General features: G+C 36.8%; 1 protein-coding gene across 4 annotated transcripts in view; it reads right to left on the bottom strand.

Moving 5' to 3' along the window:
* The window catches only part of FAM210A (family with sequence similarity 210 member A), a 19044-nt gene continuing 5121 nt past the window's right edge, over nt 1-13923 (bottom strand). For 2 of the 4 annotated variants that reach the window (XM_080378134.1, XM_080378132.1), the window contains exons 2-5: nt 7117-7240; nt 5399-5862; nt 3182-3293; nt 1-1874 (exon numbers count right to left, since the gene is read on the bottom strand). In XM_080378134.1, the coding sequence (XP_080234260.1) occupies nt 1641-1874; nt 3182-3293; nt 5399-5847 (795 nt within the window). In that variant the 5' untranslated portion in view covers nt 5848-5862; nt 7117-7240 and the 3' untranslated portion in view covers nt 1-1640. The remainder of the gene's footprint in view (nt 1875-3181; nt 3294-5398; nt 5863-7116; nt 7241-13923) is intronic. The other 2 variants (XM_080378135.1, XM_080378133.1) reach the window with 1 other exon arrangement.

Below are 13923 nucleotides of genomic sequence, written 5' to 3' on the forward strand. Positions count from 1 at the left end.
TAAGAGTTCACAGAATTATTTTTTAATATTTAACAGAAACATGGCACTTTACATCTTCAGGGCACTGAATATACAATGATTACTCCTCACAACATCCCTGTGAGGTAGGCATTAGATTGCAGTTACTATTTGACATGTGGACAGAGGCAGAGAAGTACATAATCAGCCCTGCACAATGAAGTCAATGAAGTTCAACTCACTTAAGCCTGGAGAAGCCCCCAGTGACTTGACTGAAAATGTAAGAGTGGGGCTGAGCTGATAAAGTATCAGCTACCTTCTTTTACTCTAGTTAATTACAATGCTCAGGGTCCAACTCTGTTGCTTTCCCATATCCCCCTACAAAACCCCACCTTTGTTAAACAAGACACACATGCAGAGAGTTGCTACCAAGTGAGTTCTGCAATAGAAATAGGAAAAAAAAAAAAATCACATTTCAATTTAGCCTACATTTGAATAAAACCATGAGTGAAGTTTGCCTGCCCACTTAAATAGAACAGTTTCAACTTCAGTCCTTTTATGATATTTGAGATGGCATTTCAGCCTTCAGCTGTAAGTGTTTGCTTAACATAAGAAAATCTAGGGGAAAAAAGTTTTTGAGACAGTGATCAGTGTCTCAAAAATTATGCTTCATTTAGTTAAATCGTTCTACTGAAGTCTGAGGAATTCCTGAATAGGAGGAGGGACTTTTGGGTTTAACTCAACCCAAACTCAAACTTTTCACGTTATTTAAAAAGCCCCTTAGTATACCAGTTTCTCAAGTAAACTTCTCTATCAGAATGTTTTTGTTCCAAAAATGAAATAGAACAGTTTTGTAAACTTCAACATAATAAAAAAATCCTAGTTTGTAATATACGATTATTGATTAATTTCATTTAATAACTTTCTTTCTACTGTAAATCAACTTTAGGAAAAAAGTATACTTGACAGTATGGCTACTGTGATTAACTCATCTTCCTACAGCTTTCAGTTGAGATTTCTGAAAAGATACACTGTCCAAGAAAGATTCATAGTCTCAACCTGTAAACTACCACAACTCAGCTGAAGTCAATGTAGCTGTTATAATTCATTCAGACTGAGTGGCTAATCCATTGATTCCTTCATGTGCAGTATCGGTGACAATGGTCTGTCTCCAAGTTGAGAGATGATCACGACTGAAGAGGCCTGGGTCCACGTACTCTGAAAACCAAAATATTTTACCTTTCCCTGCAGAGAAATCTTAATTCTCATTTAATGGAAGATTCAGTCCAATGGAACAATGGCTGTGCACTATGATGGAAGAAGAACAAAGTAGTTGGAAGAAACCATCTTCATTGTGGATTGGGGGTGGTGATTAAAAAGAAAAAAAAAAAAAAAGAGGGAAGAGTTAATTGTTAACGATATTACCAATGGACACACAAACTTCTAATCTGAGATTTACTTTTCCTCTGTAAATTGAAATTTTGTCACAACCTCTCCCCAGTCGACTTTTAACCTTGGTGAATACACAGAATTTTTAAATCCAGAGCAACTGCAGTCTCCAGACAAGGCAGGAAGAAACAATAAAAACAAACAAAAAAAAGCTCAGAAGTGCACTTCATATATCCTGCCTCACAAAGGGTTAAAGTGCTAAGTTTGATATATCCAAAAATTAAGCATCAATCCTAGTCCTTTAGTTTTTTAAATGAAACTTTATCTTTGGTTTCTTGTATCTTCTCAGTAATTTTATCCTTTGTTTCCTCCATCTTCTCAGTAATTTTATCCTTTGTTTCCTCCATTCTATCTTGTAGATACTCCTTTACTGGTGGTGGTGTGGACATGTAGCCATTCTTACGCAAATATTTAACAGTGATGGATGTTCCTCCCAAAGTCACAGTGTATCTGGCAGGAGTTGCAATCTTAAAAAAACCCAAAGAACACTCCATGTCAATAAAACAGGACAGTATTATTTAGCAAAAGGTATTTTTAATGTTGAGAATTCTTTTGGGCCAGTATCAGATACTAAAAAGGTCTTCTATTTATAAGGAAATAAGCCAATATACAGTGCATATCCCCCCCACCCCCCGCAATGCATACCCTACTTAAAGTATCCTTTTGACAAAGCCAGCACAGGCATTAGACTTGCATTTAAAAAACCCAAACAAACCACCCACAAACCTCCCTGTGTAGCTTGTGGGACAAGCATTAGGCATCCCACAATGCAATTCAGAACAGACAGTATGTGAACACCTAACCATATAAGCAAAGAGGAAATATTGACAATGTATGTTTTAAATTCTAAAAATCCAAGAGTATAGGCATCTTTCAGTCCAAAACTAGGACACACACAGTCCTTAAGAGGTCAGCTAACCCAAGACACAATAAACCAGCTTTGTTATGCTAGACAGACTAAACTGTTCTTTCAGAACTTCAGAGATAAAGCCTGCACAACCTTTTCGCAACCTATTCTAGTGCTTCCGCATCTTGGAAGTTCCTTCCAACACTGCCAGATCTCACAGCTATAATAAAATCTTTGTATTTAACCACGTTTCTTTATTGGTCTCTTTTGGGCACAGGAATAATTGGCCAGAATAGTGCTTTCACATTTTGTTTAGGAAAGTAACCCTTTTAAATAACAGATAAGGAGGACATCACGTTTGGAAACAAAACAGGTGAGTGGCATTCAAAGAGAATACAGTACTTTGGTTTTGCACGGTCTAACATGGTTCAAGTTTCCTAAACATGGATTGTGCATATATAAAGCAGTAGAGACCCAAACCTGAATGTAAGTAATAGAGTCAAATGGACAGTGACAGTACTTGACAATGATGGAGAGCTAAGGTAGGAAGACAAACTAGCAAATGCTCTAGGATAAAAATAACTGTACTTTTATCAGGAAGTCATGATGTGTTTAGACTTTACCTCTTTATCCCTGTTAATTACTTCAGGGTTACAAAGGAATAACTTATTTGTAATTAAATCTGAGGGCAGACAATAGTTCTGCAGCAAACAAGTTATTTTAGAAATACAGACAGACTCCTTAAAAGGAACACAGAGCCCATATCAACTTGCATATGACTATTTTTACTACAAAAATGAATGTTCAAGCATGTGTAACTATCAAAGAAAGAAAACAGCATAAATTCTTTCTGCTGTAAACAAGTAAACCCTGTTTAGTTCACCAGGCAAGATTTACAGCTTATTTACAAACTATAATTATACTTACTTTATACAATGCATATGCAGTTAGTGCATTTCCACTCTGGGAATTTTTCAGGATGTTTACTATGCTGTCTGGTAACCCAATCAACTCTAGGAATGGAACAACATTCACTCCTCTATAAAAGAAAAAAATAATAATCGATAACCTGAATTGGAATTTGAAACCTGAACACTGATTTAGAGTACCATTTCCATTCTTTTCATTTACACAAAGTCTGTAATCTTATAGCAAAGTATTTTTTCACCTAAGCAACGCGCTTACAGAATTGTATTTCTGTACCTATAGACAAATTAATGTTCTTTTCAGGATTCCAAGAGGTGAGGCATTTATATTATCCCTGCTGAGCTGAGTAGCTACTAACTTACCTGTGCCCCAGTTTAGTATGTTTGGAGGTAAGTAGATATAATGGTGGTAAGACAGCTACTCAGGCTTAACTTCATGTTCTACTTTGCCTACTTTTTTTTTTTTTTTTTTTTCCTTTTAAAAACTTCAGACTAATCTGCAGCATGCCTGGAAGCACAGAATCCATACTTCAGTGTCCTCCATTCACTTTTAAATATATTAAACAAATGGAATGTGGCAAAAGAAAAGGAAGCGACATGTTATATGGACAAGACTTCAGGGGTTCTGGCCCAGTTGTTCTACCTTGTCAATATAAGGTGTCAAGATGGGCGGAGGGAGCTCTTATCACAGTTTCTTTCTGTTTGAAAATCAGGGAAGCTAGTATCAGCACCAAAAAAACAAAAAGACAGCCCATCTTTACATTACAGTGGAAAGCTACATGCAGTTATAGAGGACCTGACGCTCCAATATTTAGAGATGTTATATTATCCATTTCTACCTAGTATTTTAAGCATTCATTCTTCTGTGCATGTGATCACTTTAGTATCAGAAACAGTAACAGGCAGTTAATTTACTAAAGACCCTACAATCCAAAGGCCTATCTCCAGAGCAGAAAAAGTAGACCTAGTAAGATTTGAAAGACAGCATTAACAGCGTTATTTCATAAACTACCGTTGTTTAGTCTTGTATCATGAGCAGTCATTCTGAAAGTTATTTTTCCACTTCAAGAGGGTGCTGCTCCTGTGGCATGACAAACTGAAGCTTTGTTACAGTTTCTAGTTAAATATTTCAGTTGTTTTCATCCATCAAATACCTATTTCAGCAGCTAACTTTGACTGAAGATTGCTTTTTTTGGAACACTTACCTGAAATTTCTGGATGTAAGTATCAAGATGAATTAATCCAAAGCAAAATATTTTTATAGCTGAAGACCTTTATTCCTCTGACATGAGCTAAATTTAGAATGACATTTGGATCTATAGCTCCTAGAAAGGGCAATTATGCCCGCTGGTTAGAGTAACTAAAACACTTGTGCGGTAAGGCGTTCTGATGTCAAAACCCCATTTTTGCCACCGTGAAATACACAACACTAGCAATCCAGAAATAAACATTTACTCTTATTTAGCAAACCATTTGCAGGCAGATAAAACCTTTCAACTAACTAGCAGCTCATAGATGATACAGTAGTTCTTTTTCCTAAGAAATGCCATTTTCCAGAATAGTATCTGGCACGTGCTACAGCTGAAAACCCCAAATTAAAATACTTAATTTATCTTTTTTTTAACCACACAAATATTTAATTTCCAGTTAAAAAGTCTGGCCTACAGTAGCAATTTTTTTCAGTGGAAGACAGGAAAGAAAGGAAAAAAAAAGGAAAAGATACACATGACTTGCAAAGAGCTCAGAGTGAGGTGAACGACATGGAAGTCCAATGATGAGGGAGGACCAGTGAAGAAGGCGAGAGAAAAATGGCAAAATACCCCTCAAGTCAAATGGCAAAAAAAACCGAAAAAACAAAACAGGTCTACAAAGACCTCACCTAGCAATTTGTAATCAGGATTCCAAATCCCTATCTTAACCTTGTCAGAGGTTACTAATAATTTCAATGTTTACATCCATGCATATTTTGGGGAGATGAGCATTTCTTCAGGTATCTGGTATGCATCAATAACAGCATGATAATAGTGTGTATGTGACACTCTCAAGTCCTATACTCTTTCAATATTAATCTTATGCTTCAGTTAAAAACATAGCCTCATTTCCCTATTACATATAGAGTCATTTTAACATGTAATAATAATCTATATGTCCTTTCACCTGTGAAAGTCAGTCTCAATTCAACAGCAGTATTGGACACTGCAACAGAATATCAACTTACTTCATGGCTGCATAGTAAAAGGATCCAAACCATACAGTGGAAGTCAGAATATGCACTGGAATCATGACTTTTCCATACTGTTTAAAAGTCTTCTTGAATCTCTGAACGAGACTAATTGATTTGTCTTGTAATGGATCAGGTTCTGAAGAATCTGACTCTACAGGGCTCTGCTTGGGTGTATCAGTGGCTGAAGTCAAAGGATTTTTCTCTTCTGGTACTTTGTGAGGAGTGTCTGCTGGCTGTGATGCAAAAGGACTTTTCTTTGAGGCAAAGTGTGCTGCACCTGCATGAAGACGTCGTTTAGGAGGGTCCCGTGCCAAAATCACTTTGCACCCAGCATTAGACAACACCGACTGTCCTTTTAAGCACTGGAAGATACTAGTGCGAGGAAAAACCAAACATGTCCCACGCGCCAGCTGAGATGCAGTATGTAATAGACTCTGATGCATTTTGATGAAATGTGGCTGAGGTTTTTAGAGAGGAAACAAAAAGAAAAGAGCAAACACATTGCAATTCAATAATCTGATTTCTATTTGCTGTAATGCCACTTGAAATTCTCAAATTTTAAATTGCTTTCTATTCTTCAACTTTAAAAGGTTTTCCTTACCTTGCTTTGCAGAAATGGCTACCTTCCAGAATTAAGCAAATAATTTTAGATCTCACTTCTTTAGCATTCTGAACTAAAATGGCCCCTTCACTTAACACACACTGCTCCTTACAGCTAAAACACTCACGTTACTCTCTAAAAACACTTTTAGATGTTTAATGCTATCTGCTGCTTTTGTCTGCATAATCTGGCACAGTTGTTGAAAAGTTACCTCTGAAACTTTAATTCTAGTAGCAACTGATAGTTTGATACTTTGAGCCTACATACACATAGTATGAACTCACTTAAGTGCAATTAACATTAATTTTTGGTGTCAATACAGTTAGTTTTGGTATAACTTTCATATTCTATACAACTTTGAACTAAAAGTTAATACAGTAAAAAATAATCAGTAACTTATTAATAATCAATTAATAAGAAATAACCTTAATAGCAATAAACCATAACAGCCTGCTAGTATAAATCTGTTAGGAAGGGGGATGGTGCTGTTGAATGTCATGTATTCACACAAGCAAAATTGAACTGCAATTTCCAAAATATTACAATGCAAATAATATCTTCAAAATCTGGATAACCCAGTTAACTTTATGATTTTGAATACCTAACAGGTTTTTTTAACTTTCAGGAGTAACCCCATTTACAGATTCCCCACAAAAGAGGGTAATTTTGTCTGGCATGTACAAACATCAAGAAGTCATTTTTTTCCCCCAAAAAATGCATGATTTGAACTAGTGAATGAAATATTCTCCCCTTTAAACAATGACTGGAAGTTACAGAACGAGTTTTCCTTCCCTCCAAAAAAAGTGCCAGTAACTGATTTTATGTAATGAAAAAATACGTCAGTTAAGTTGTATTACAATGCTCAAATATTTCTGATGCTTTTGTATTTAATTATCATAACAATTCTTGATCCAAACTAGAAATCATTAAAGTTTAATTCAAACTCCACTGTCACCTTCATATCTGCTCCCCCTTCACTTATAGTGTTAGATACATTTCAATTGGGTGTTTTGATAGTGAATTTGTCTAGGCTGCTGAAAAATGATCAATACTTCATAACACAGGCAGAAGGTTTTAAAAAAATAAATAAAATGAAGCCATACATACATACCCTTTATTACTTTCCAGATCTGCAACAAGAACAGTATGATTAGGTTTGTATCTTCAAAAAGTTGTAACTCTTCCACTTGTTCCTCACCTTTCAAATATATCTCTTGAACATATTGATGACTCTGCTAAAGTAGAAAAAAGGCTTATTTAGAGAAACAGCAACAACAGCAAACTAATATGATGAAGATTTTTGGTGAGCCCGAAACCTTGCTTACTGAAGAAGTTATTGGTATAAATTCCCCTTTGGATACTGACACAGTAATGGGAGATTTTTTTTTGTGTAACTTAGAAGTTCCTCAACTTTGAATTACCGTTTCCTTCCAAGAGACAGAAGTTTCATAACCCAAATGCATCTGTTGGAATATTCCTGCCTGTATGTTTTCTAGGTATTTTTATGTTATTGTTGTACTTGAATTAGTTGCAATTACTAGAATTACAGTGTTTGATGTGGGGAAAAGATCAGAGGAATGGTTTCAAACTCCCTGGGAACCTCAACCTTGCACATCAAGCACAGACACCCACTTCTGTTGAACTTGTATTAACACGAGGTATTGCATCAACAGGGGAAAAAGGAACACTTGTCTCTATGCAAGCAAGCAGTAACTCACTCCTGTTGAGTTATGAACTCTTGTGGGAGCCAAGAAATACTGCTGCTTATAGAGCAGTAGATCAGCTACAGGTACTGCCTCTCTCCGAGTCAGTTTTCTGCAAGAACTCACTGAAATAACTACTTGTGCTATCTCTGGTTTTATGAGAAGTGGAGATTCTTGCTGAATTCTTAGATCCAAATGCAATTGCTTCTCAAAACAAAAAGTAGTGAAAAGACTCAGCAAAATTCAAGTGTTAAGATGGCACACTGCCATATACTAACTACCTTACCAATTCACAGAAATTGTAACAAACTGGAAGAACGCAACTACACTGCTTGCCTATGGCCACTTACGCTCCTTTCCTGGGGGATAACTCTCCACAGCAGACTGTCTCCCCCCTCTCACTAACAGTACACAACACTGAGCATCTGCCCCAAGTAGATTTCCACAATATCCAGCCAGCAGACTCCGCAAAGGTTACCTATCCATCTATGGGAATTTGGGAGCTCTTGAGTCAGACTACTACTGTTCACCTGTTTTCAGCGGACGGTACCCTATTGAGAAATACCTGTTCCAAACAAGCTTTGACAATTGCTACCACACAGGATGGGGACAACTATGCTCAGCGTGCTGATTTTGGTTCATTAATGTTATTGACTGGACTCTGCATTCCGAACAGCCTTGGAGGGAGATCATTCTTCTGTACAGATGCAGGAAGAAACTGAACAAGTATTTCTGAATTTTTGCATTCTATATAGTGTATATATAGCAGCATTTCTCAGAACAGTTTCTAGGTTTTGCTGTTCAGCACCTACTGACAGCACAAAAATAACGCTGTACCACCACACCTCTGATTCATTGCAATGACTGCAGAACACGTGGTATTAAACGGCTGCCAGGGGGCTAGAATTCTCCTTAATGCAAAGAAGCAACGGGTCACTACACTCATCAGTCAGTAGCTAACATAGCTCTGTGATTAGTAAATGAGTTTCAAGGCCTCTGCTCACAAGTTAGCTGCACCGTGTAAAACTTAAAATGTCACCAATGGCTTTTAAAGCAGGGGAACTACCAGGGCTACTGACAAAGAGTTGCCACGCCACTTTTTTTCTTCCTGCATCCTCAGAAGGACTTAGAACTCATTAACTAAAGGGTTTTTCTCCATGATGCAAGACCTGGTTGGTCAAAGGGAAGGTTCTCTGTCTAGGGTCGATCCTGAAAAGGTCCTGAACCTTGTAAGCACAGATGGTATGGTTCTAGTTAATGTTCTGCAGAACAGCTTACTTTTTGCTTCTCTACTTTAAAAAAATTTTGCTAGATGCTTGATATATAAAAGGCTTAAATATGATAGTGCTTCTATTTGAGATAATAAAACAGGTTTTTTAAAACAAGGTTGGCATTTTCCTAACAAACCTACTGTGTTTCATAGGTAAAAGCTTCATTTTACTTATCTAAATGAACAAAGGAGAGGCTTCTGAAGCATCAGTAAATTGAAGATTATGCTACTTTCCAGCAGCACGACAAGACTAAATGAGGCAAGTATTACAACGGTTACAGCAGGAAAGGCAAATTAATAAAACAACAGATTACTATAGCATACACTTCGTAAATTGATTTTAAATAAATGAATATTGTTAAAGGGGTAATAGGTGCAGCTACTCAACTGTAGTATTTTAATTACTTGGCTCAACGTTGCAAACAAATCTTAAACAGGACAGACAAAGCGCACAATAAATGTGGCTGGAGGTCCAAATGAAACTTAGTTGTTTCATCCCTCTAAAACACGAGATGAATACAGAAAATCTGTCCTTTAAGACAGTTAGTGAAAGAAAGTTCCTAGCACCCTGTGTGCTCAACAGGCAGCGGGAGAAAGTGTGCGAGCCTATGAATTTGAGACACAATTCTATTCTCTAAGTATAATACTTTCATTAAAGGAATTACTGGAGCTATATAAGCTATACAAGCTATACAATTTCCCTGTAACTTTAGGTTGTTCAAACTACTCTGATTCTAAGGAAGCCAGGACAGTAACCGAAATGTTACCCACAATTGCACCTAGTGACTTTTCAGAAGTTGTTTCTTCATTTTAGTGCGTTTTATTTTTTTCATGCTATTGCACAATGCTGCAAAGACACAGAAAGGAAAGAAGCTAGATGCTTCAGATACAAAGGTGGAAAAGCAGCTGGCCTGTGGCCAGAGAATTTTGCAGTGGGGGTGGGGCATGAACAGAAGGTATTTGGAAGCATCTTAGATGTCTACATTAGCTTTCTCTTAAAAATGCCACAAGGAAAAAAAAATAATACTGGGATGTCTAAGGACAAACATAGCTGTTCTCTGCTGTAAGAATGCCATGCGGTCAGTGACTAAATAGATGCTAGTAGGCCAATCTATGAAACTATATACTAACACTTCTGGGAGAAGGTCTCCAATTCAGTGCTGTCATATTCTGGCTGACTACTCAGAGTATCTCTGGCTGGCTGTAAACTGAGCCGAAGGGATCTTGGCTGTTCAGGACATACTCCTGGGTTGCAATTCTTGGCCATCCATTTAGTTCTTGAAGGCAGCTCTCTCTCATGGCAAGCTATTAAGAAGGCCTCTGACAAAGGGAGTGCTCCAGTGCCCTCTTCAGGGAAAGTATAGATCAGCTTCTTATTACAGTAGTAGAGTTTTTGTTTAGCAAACTTTTGTACTTCTGTTATAATTTAGATCAGCTTTGGCATAAACCTGATGTACTGCAGGAGTACCGTCTCTTGCATTTGCTCTGCTAAATCTTTGCCTTCCAGTGATTACTAGGAAGTACAGATTAGACCTCCTTTTGTTCCTGAGGACAACAAAAGCTCGCTAGGATCTTTTAATGTCAGAGTTCATCTATGACTACCACAAATTCATCGTTTTGGATGTGTGCCAACATTTTATGCAAAAAAAGAAATGGGATCAGTGGTAAAACATAGAAGTAACAAGCCAGGCCAATATAAGTACAGCAAAAGCTGCTGTTGATATCTGCTGTTGGAAAGATAAACCATGCCAGAGATGCTGTCAGATGAAACTTTCATCAGAGTAATTTGTATTAAAAGTTACCCCATTACAGTTAACTTTTTTTGAGCTCCCAGAGAAATTAAAATACAAGAATATGTGGTCGATATAAGATGGCAAAAACTTTAGTGTAAATTCTTTTGCAAAAGAGGTCAGAAAGCACCGGAGGGAATTGAGGGTGTAGCATATGTAGATTACAGTGTTTTATTTTCTCAGTTCTACCAGAAACACTCTGGATACAATATGTAAATATGGATGAATTTAAAACATTTTTCCCTGTTCTGTTACTGTTTAAAAAAAGAACATTAATTATACCACAGGAGAGCTCCCAATGAAAATCCATGAGCTTTTTCCATTCCCAAGACACCTTTCTATGAAATCAGAGAATTAATTTACATCCTTGTCATTTTTAGTGTAAAATCAAGCAAACTTTGAGGGTTGTCTGTTGTATATACAGAAGAATTTTGAAAAGACTCTTAAGTTTTCGGAAATCCTTTCCAGCTCACTCTTCAGACTGCATAAAAGGCAAATACAGAGATCTCATCCAAACAGATCAGTTTAAGAGCCCCCCCCTTGCTTACATTTATACTAAATACAATTAAAATAAATAAAGCAAAACTTGTTTTCAGATTTCAATAATTCTTTTCACAAACTTACTGACAGTATATTAAAAAGAAAAAAAGGGCATCTTGCCAAGGTCATAAACCATAATTAAAAAAAAACCTGAACAGAAAAAACACATGGGTTTCCTAAAACGCTTGGAGCACATTTTAGAATTATTGTAATAATAGCGCAATACATGCAAAGCATCATTGTTTTTCCTAAACTCAATATAAGACTGTAACTATAAGCCTTAGTAACTGCAATAGTTCAGCATAACATGCAGTCACTACCCATGGATGGGAAAACGGCAGTGTATAGGGACTTTTTGTTCTTTGTATCAGTACATTTAAAGTGTATGTATGAGCATTCAGAATTTGTATTTTGACCTTTACTACGTTTGCAGTGTCCCTGATACAATCTGTTATACATTCTAGACTAAGAAATTTGGTTCTAACTTGAAGTTTGGGCATCACTAGCCGTCTAATCTTGTCTATCAGTTAGAACTGTCTAGAATACATAACACCACATTTTAGGTTAAAGGGAGTAATGCAAAATAAGTCATCGTGAGATTTATTAAAATCTTGGTTAAAAAATCATCATGTTAAAGCAAATGAAAGAGTAAACTCTTGCAGACAAATCACACACATTAGACCCATCCCACCTCCACCACATTTAATCTCTGTAATACCTCCACTTAGCAAATGCTATGCTATAATTTTTAAATTGATCGTATTACTACAGTTCAATACTGATGTAAGTGGAGACAAGCCAACAACTTTTTTACCCTTATTTTATCTGAACTACTCTTGTACTTGCTAAAACAAAGAGTGAAGTCACAAAAGTAAGATAAACCCTCATAGTGTCCTTACACACAGCAATCTTCTCTACAGCAATTTTCTGATAATCAGAAGGCAAATGAAGCATGAGAATGTAATGCAATGCCTACCTGTTGATTTACAGATCTGGAATGCTAAACAGGAGGCTTAACAGCTGATTTGCACCCAGTCAATACTACAGTGGTATCCCCATTTTCCTCTATGTTAGAAGGCATTGAATCTTAAGCTTGCATGCAGTTAAGCATTATATAAAAGTGTGAGTGTCCTTCCTCTAATTCTTCTAAAACAAAGCATCACAATCATTTGTAGTGCTTTCTGCTCTTCAGAACGATGTTTTTAATAACTGGTGCTATTCCTTCTTTTAACTGTTTTCCTGTTCCATAGTGCTGAACAGCTACCCCGGGGTTCCTTCATTCAGAAGTTAGATTCTGCCCTCTACTGAATTTTTACATAAGTACACCTCTCATACTTATACTGCAAAAGGTCTTTGCTCTCCACAATTCCTTCCAGTAAGTCTAAGTTTGCTGGACCATCTTCTATGTTGGTTTCAGAGCCTCCCAAAACAACAGACAGGTGTCAAGGGAAGGAGAAAAAACCCTGCCTTTTAAAGTGCTATCTGATTTGACTTTTTGTCTGTTTGTCACTCCATAGACAGGTGTCTGCAATAAGCAAGATAGAAAAGTTATGCTTTTAAACCTTAACTAAGCTTTAAAATAGGTATATACATCTATGCTAAAAGGGTTAAAAAAGCCCTTTGTTTGTTCAAAGCAGGGATTGTACTGTCTGCTTATTATTTTGCCCTTCTGCACATTACCTTTCACTTGACACTAATGATCAAAACACGTTCTAATTCTCTCTCCTTTCTATTCCACTCTTATGTAGTAACTTTCTCAAGCAACCCCTAATAGCCTCTTTCATCTTTGTATCTCCCAATGTATCATTAGATCATTCCCCTCAAGACACTTGTGTTTTTCTGTCAAGCAAGTTTTGAATCAGAGGGCTGTTAACATGGAGGTGTAGGTATGCAGTGGTACAGTTTACAAAGCTGTGGGAGGTTTCTACCAAGCAACTAAAAGGAGCAGCAAAAGGTAATTCACATAAGCAAGCCTCATGTCAGCAGTTTCCTGCATATGGCTTTGAACTCCCTCAGGAAAAAAACACCCCCAAGTGAACTGGCGAGCGAGTTAGATGCTAAAACACAAACAAATAAATAAATATACAGATCCATTTTCTACACTTTACTGAAACATTGCTGGAGAATTTCTTAGGATCTCCCCTCTTAATAGTTCAGTGAACCTTATTTGGCAGCTTCTCGCCTCTTTCAATTTTCACTGAGCATCTCAGGAGTTCTGAGTGTACATTTTAACACATACAGGAACACATTAGAAACACAACTATTCTATGTTCAGGGTTCAGATATTTCTTCTATGAAGTTCTGCTACCTCTCTTTAGAATGCATAGCTGCTGTGCACATCTCTTTTCACTAACAGAGCCACCAACAACAATCAAAAGGCTGCAGGCAAAACTGAACTCCAGCTTGCTCAAGACTTCCTGCTATTCATAATTTAGATTCTAGTAGCCAAGCTCATTTTTTAATTCATAATCTTCCCACTCAGGACTTTGCTGATATTAAATTAAATATTATAATTAATTTTTAACAGCTCTCGGAGTTATAATCAAGTATTTACTCCTGAAAGGTCTAATGAAACAACTGGAGACACTCTGTAGATACTGTGACTTTTATTAAAA

Source organism: Falco punctatus, assembly GCF_963210335.1.
Source record: "Falco punctatus genome assembly, chromosome: 3".
NCBI lineage: Eukaryota > Metazoa > Chordata > Aves > Falconiformes > Falconidae > Falco > Falco punctatus.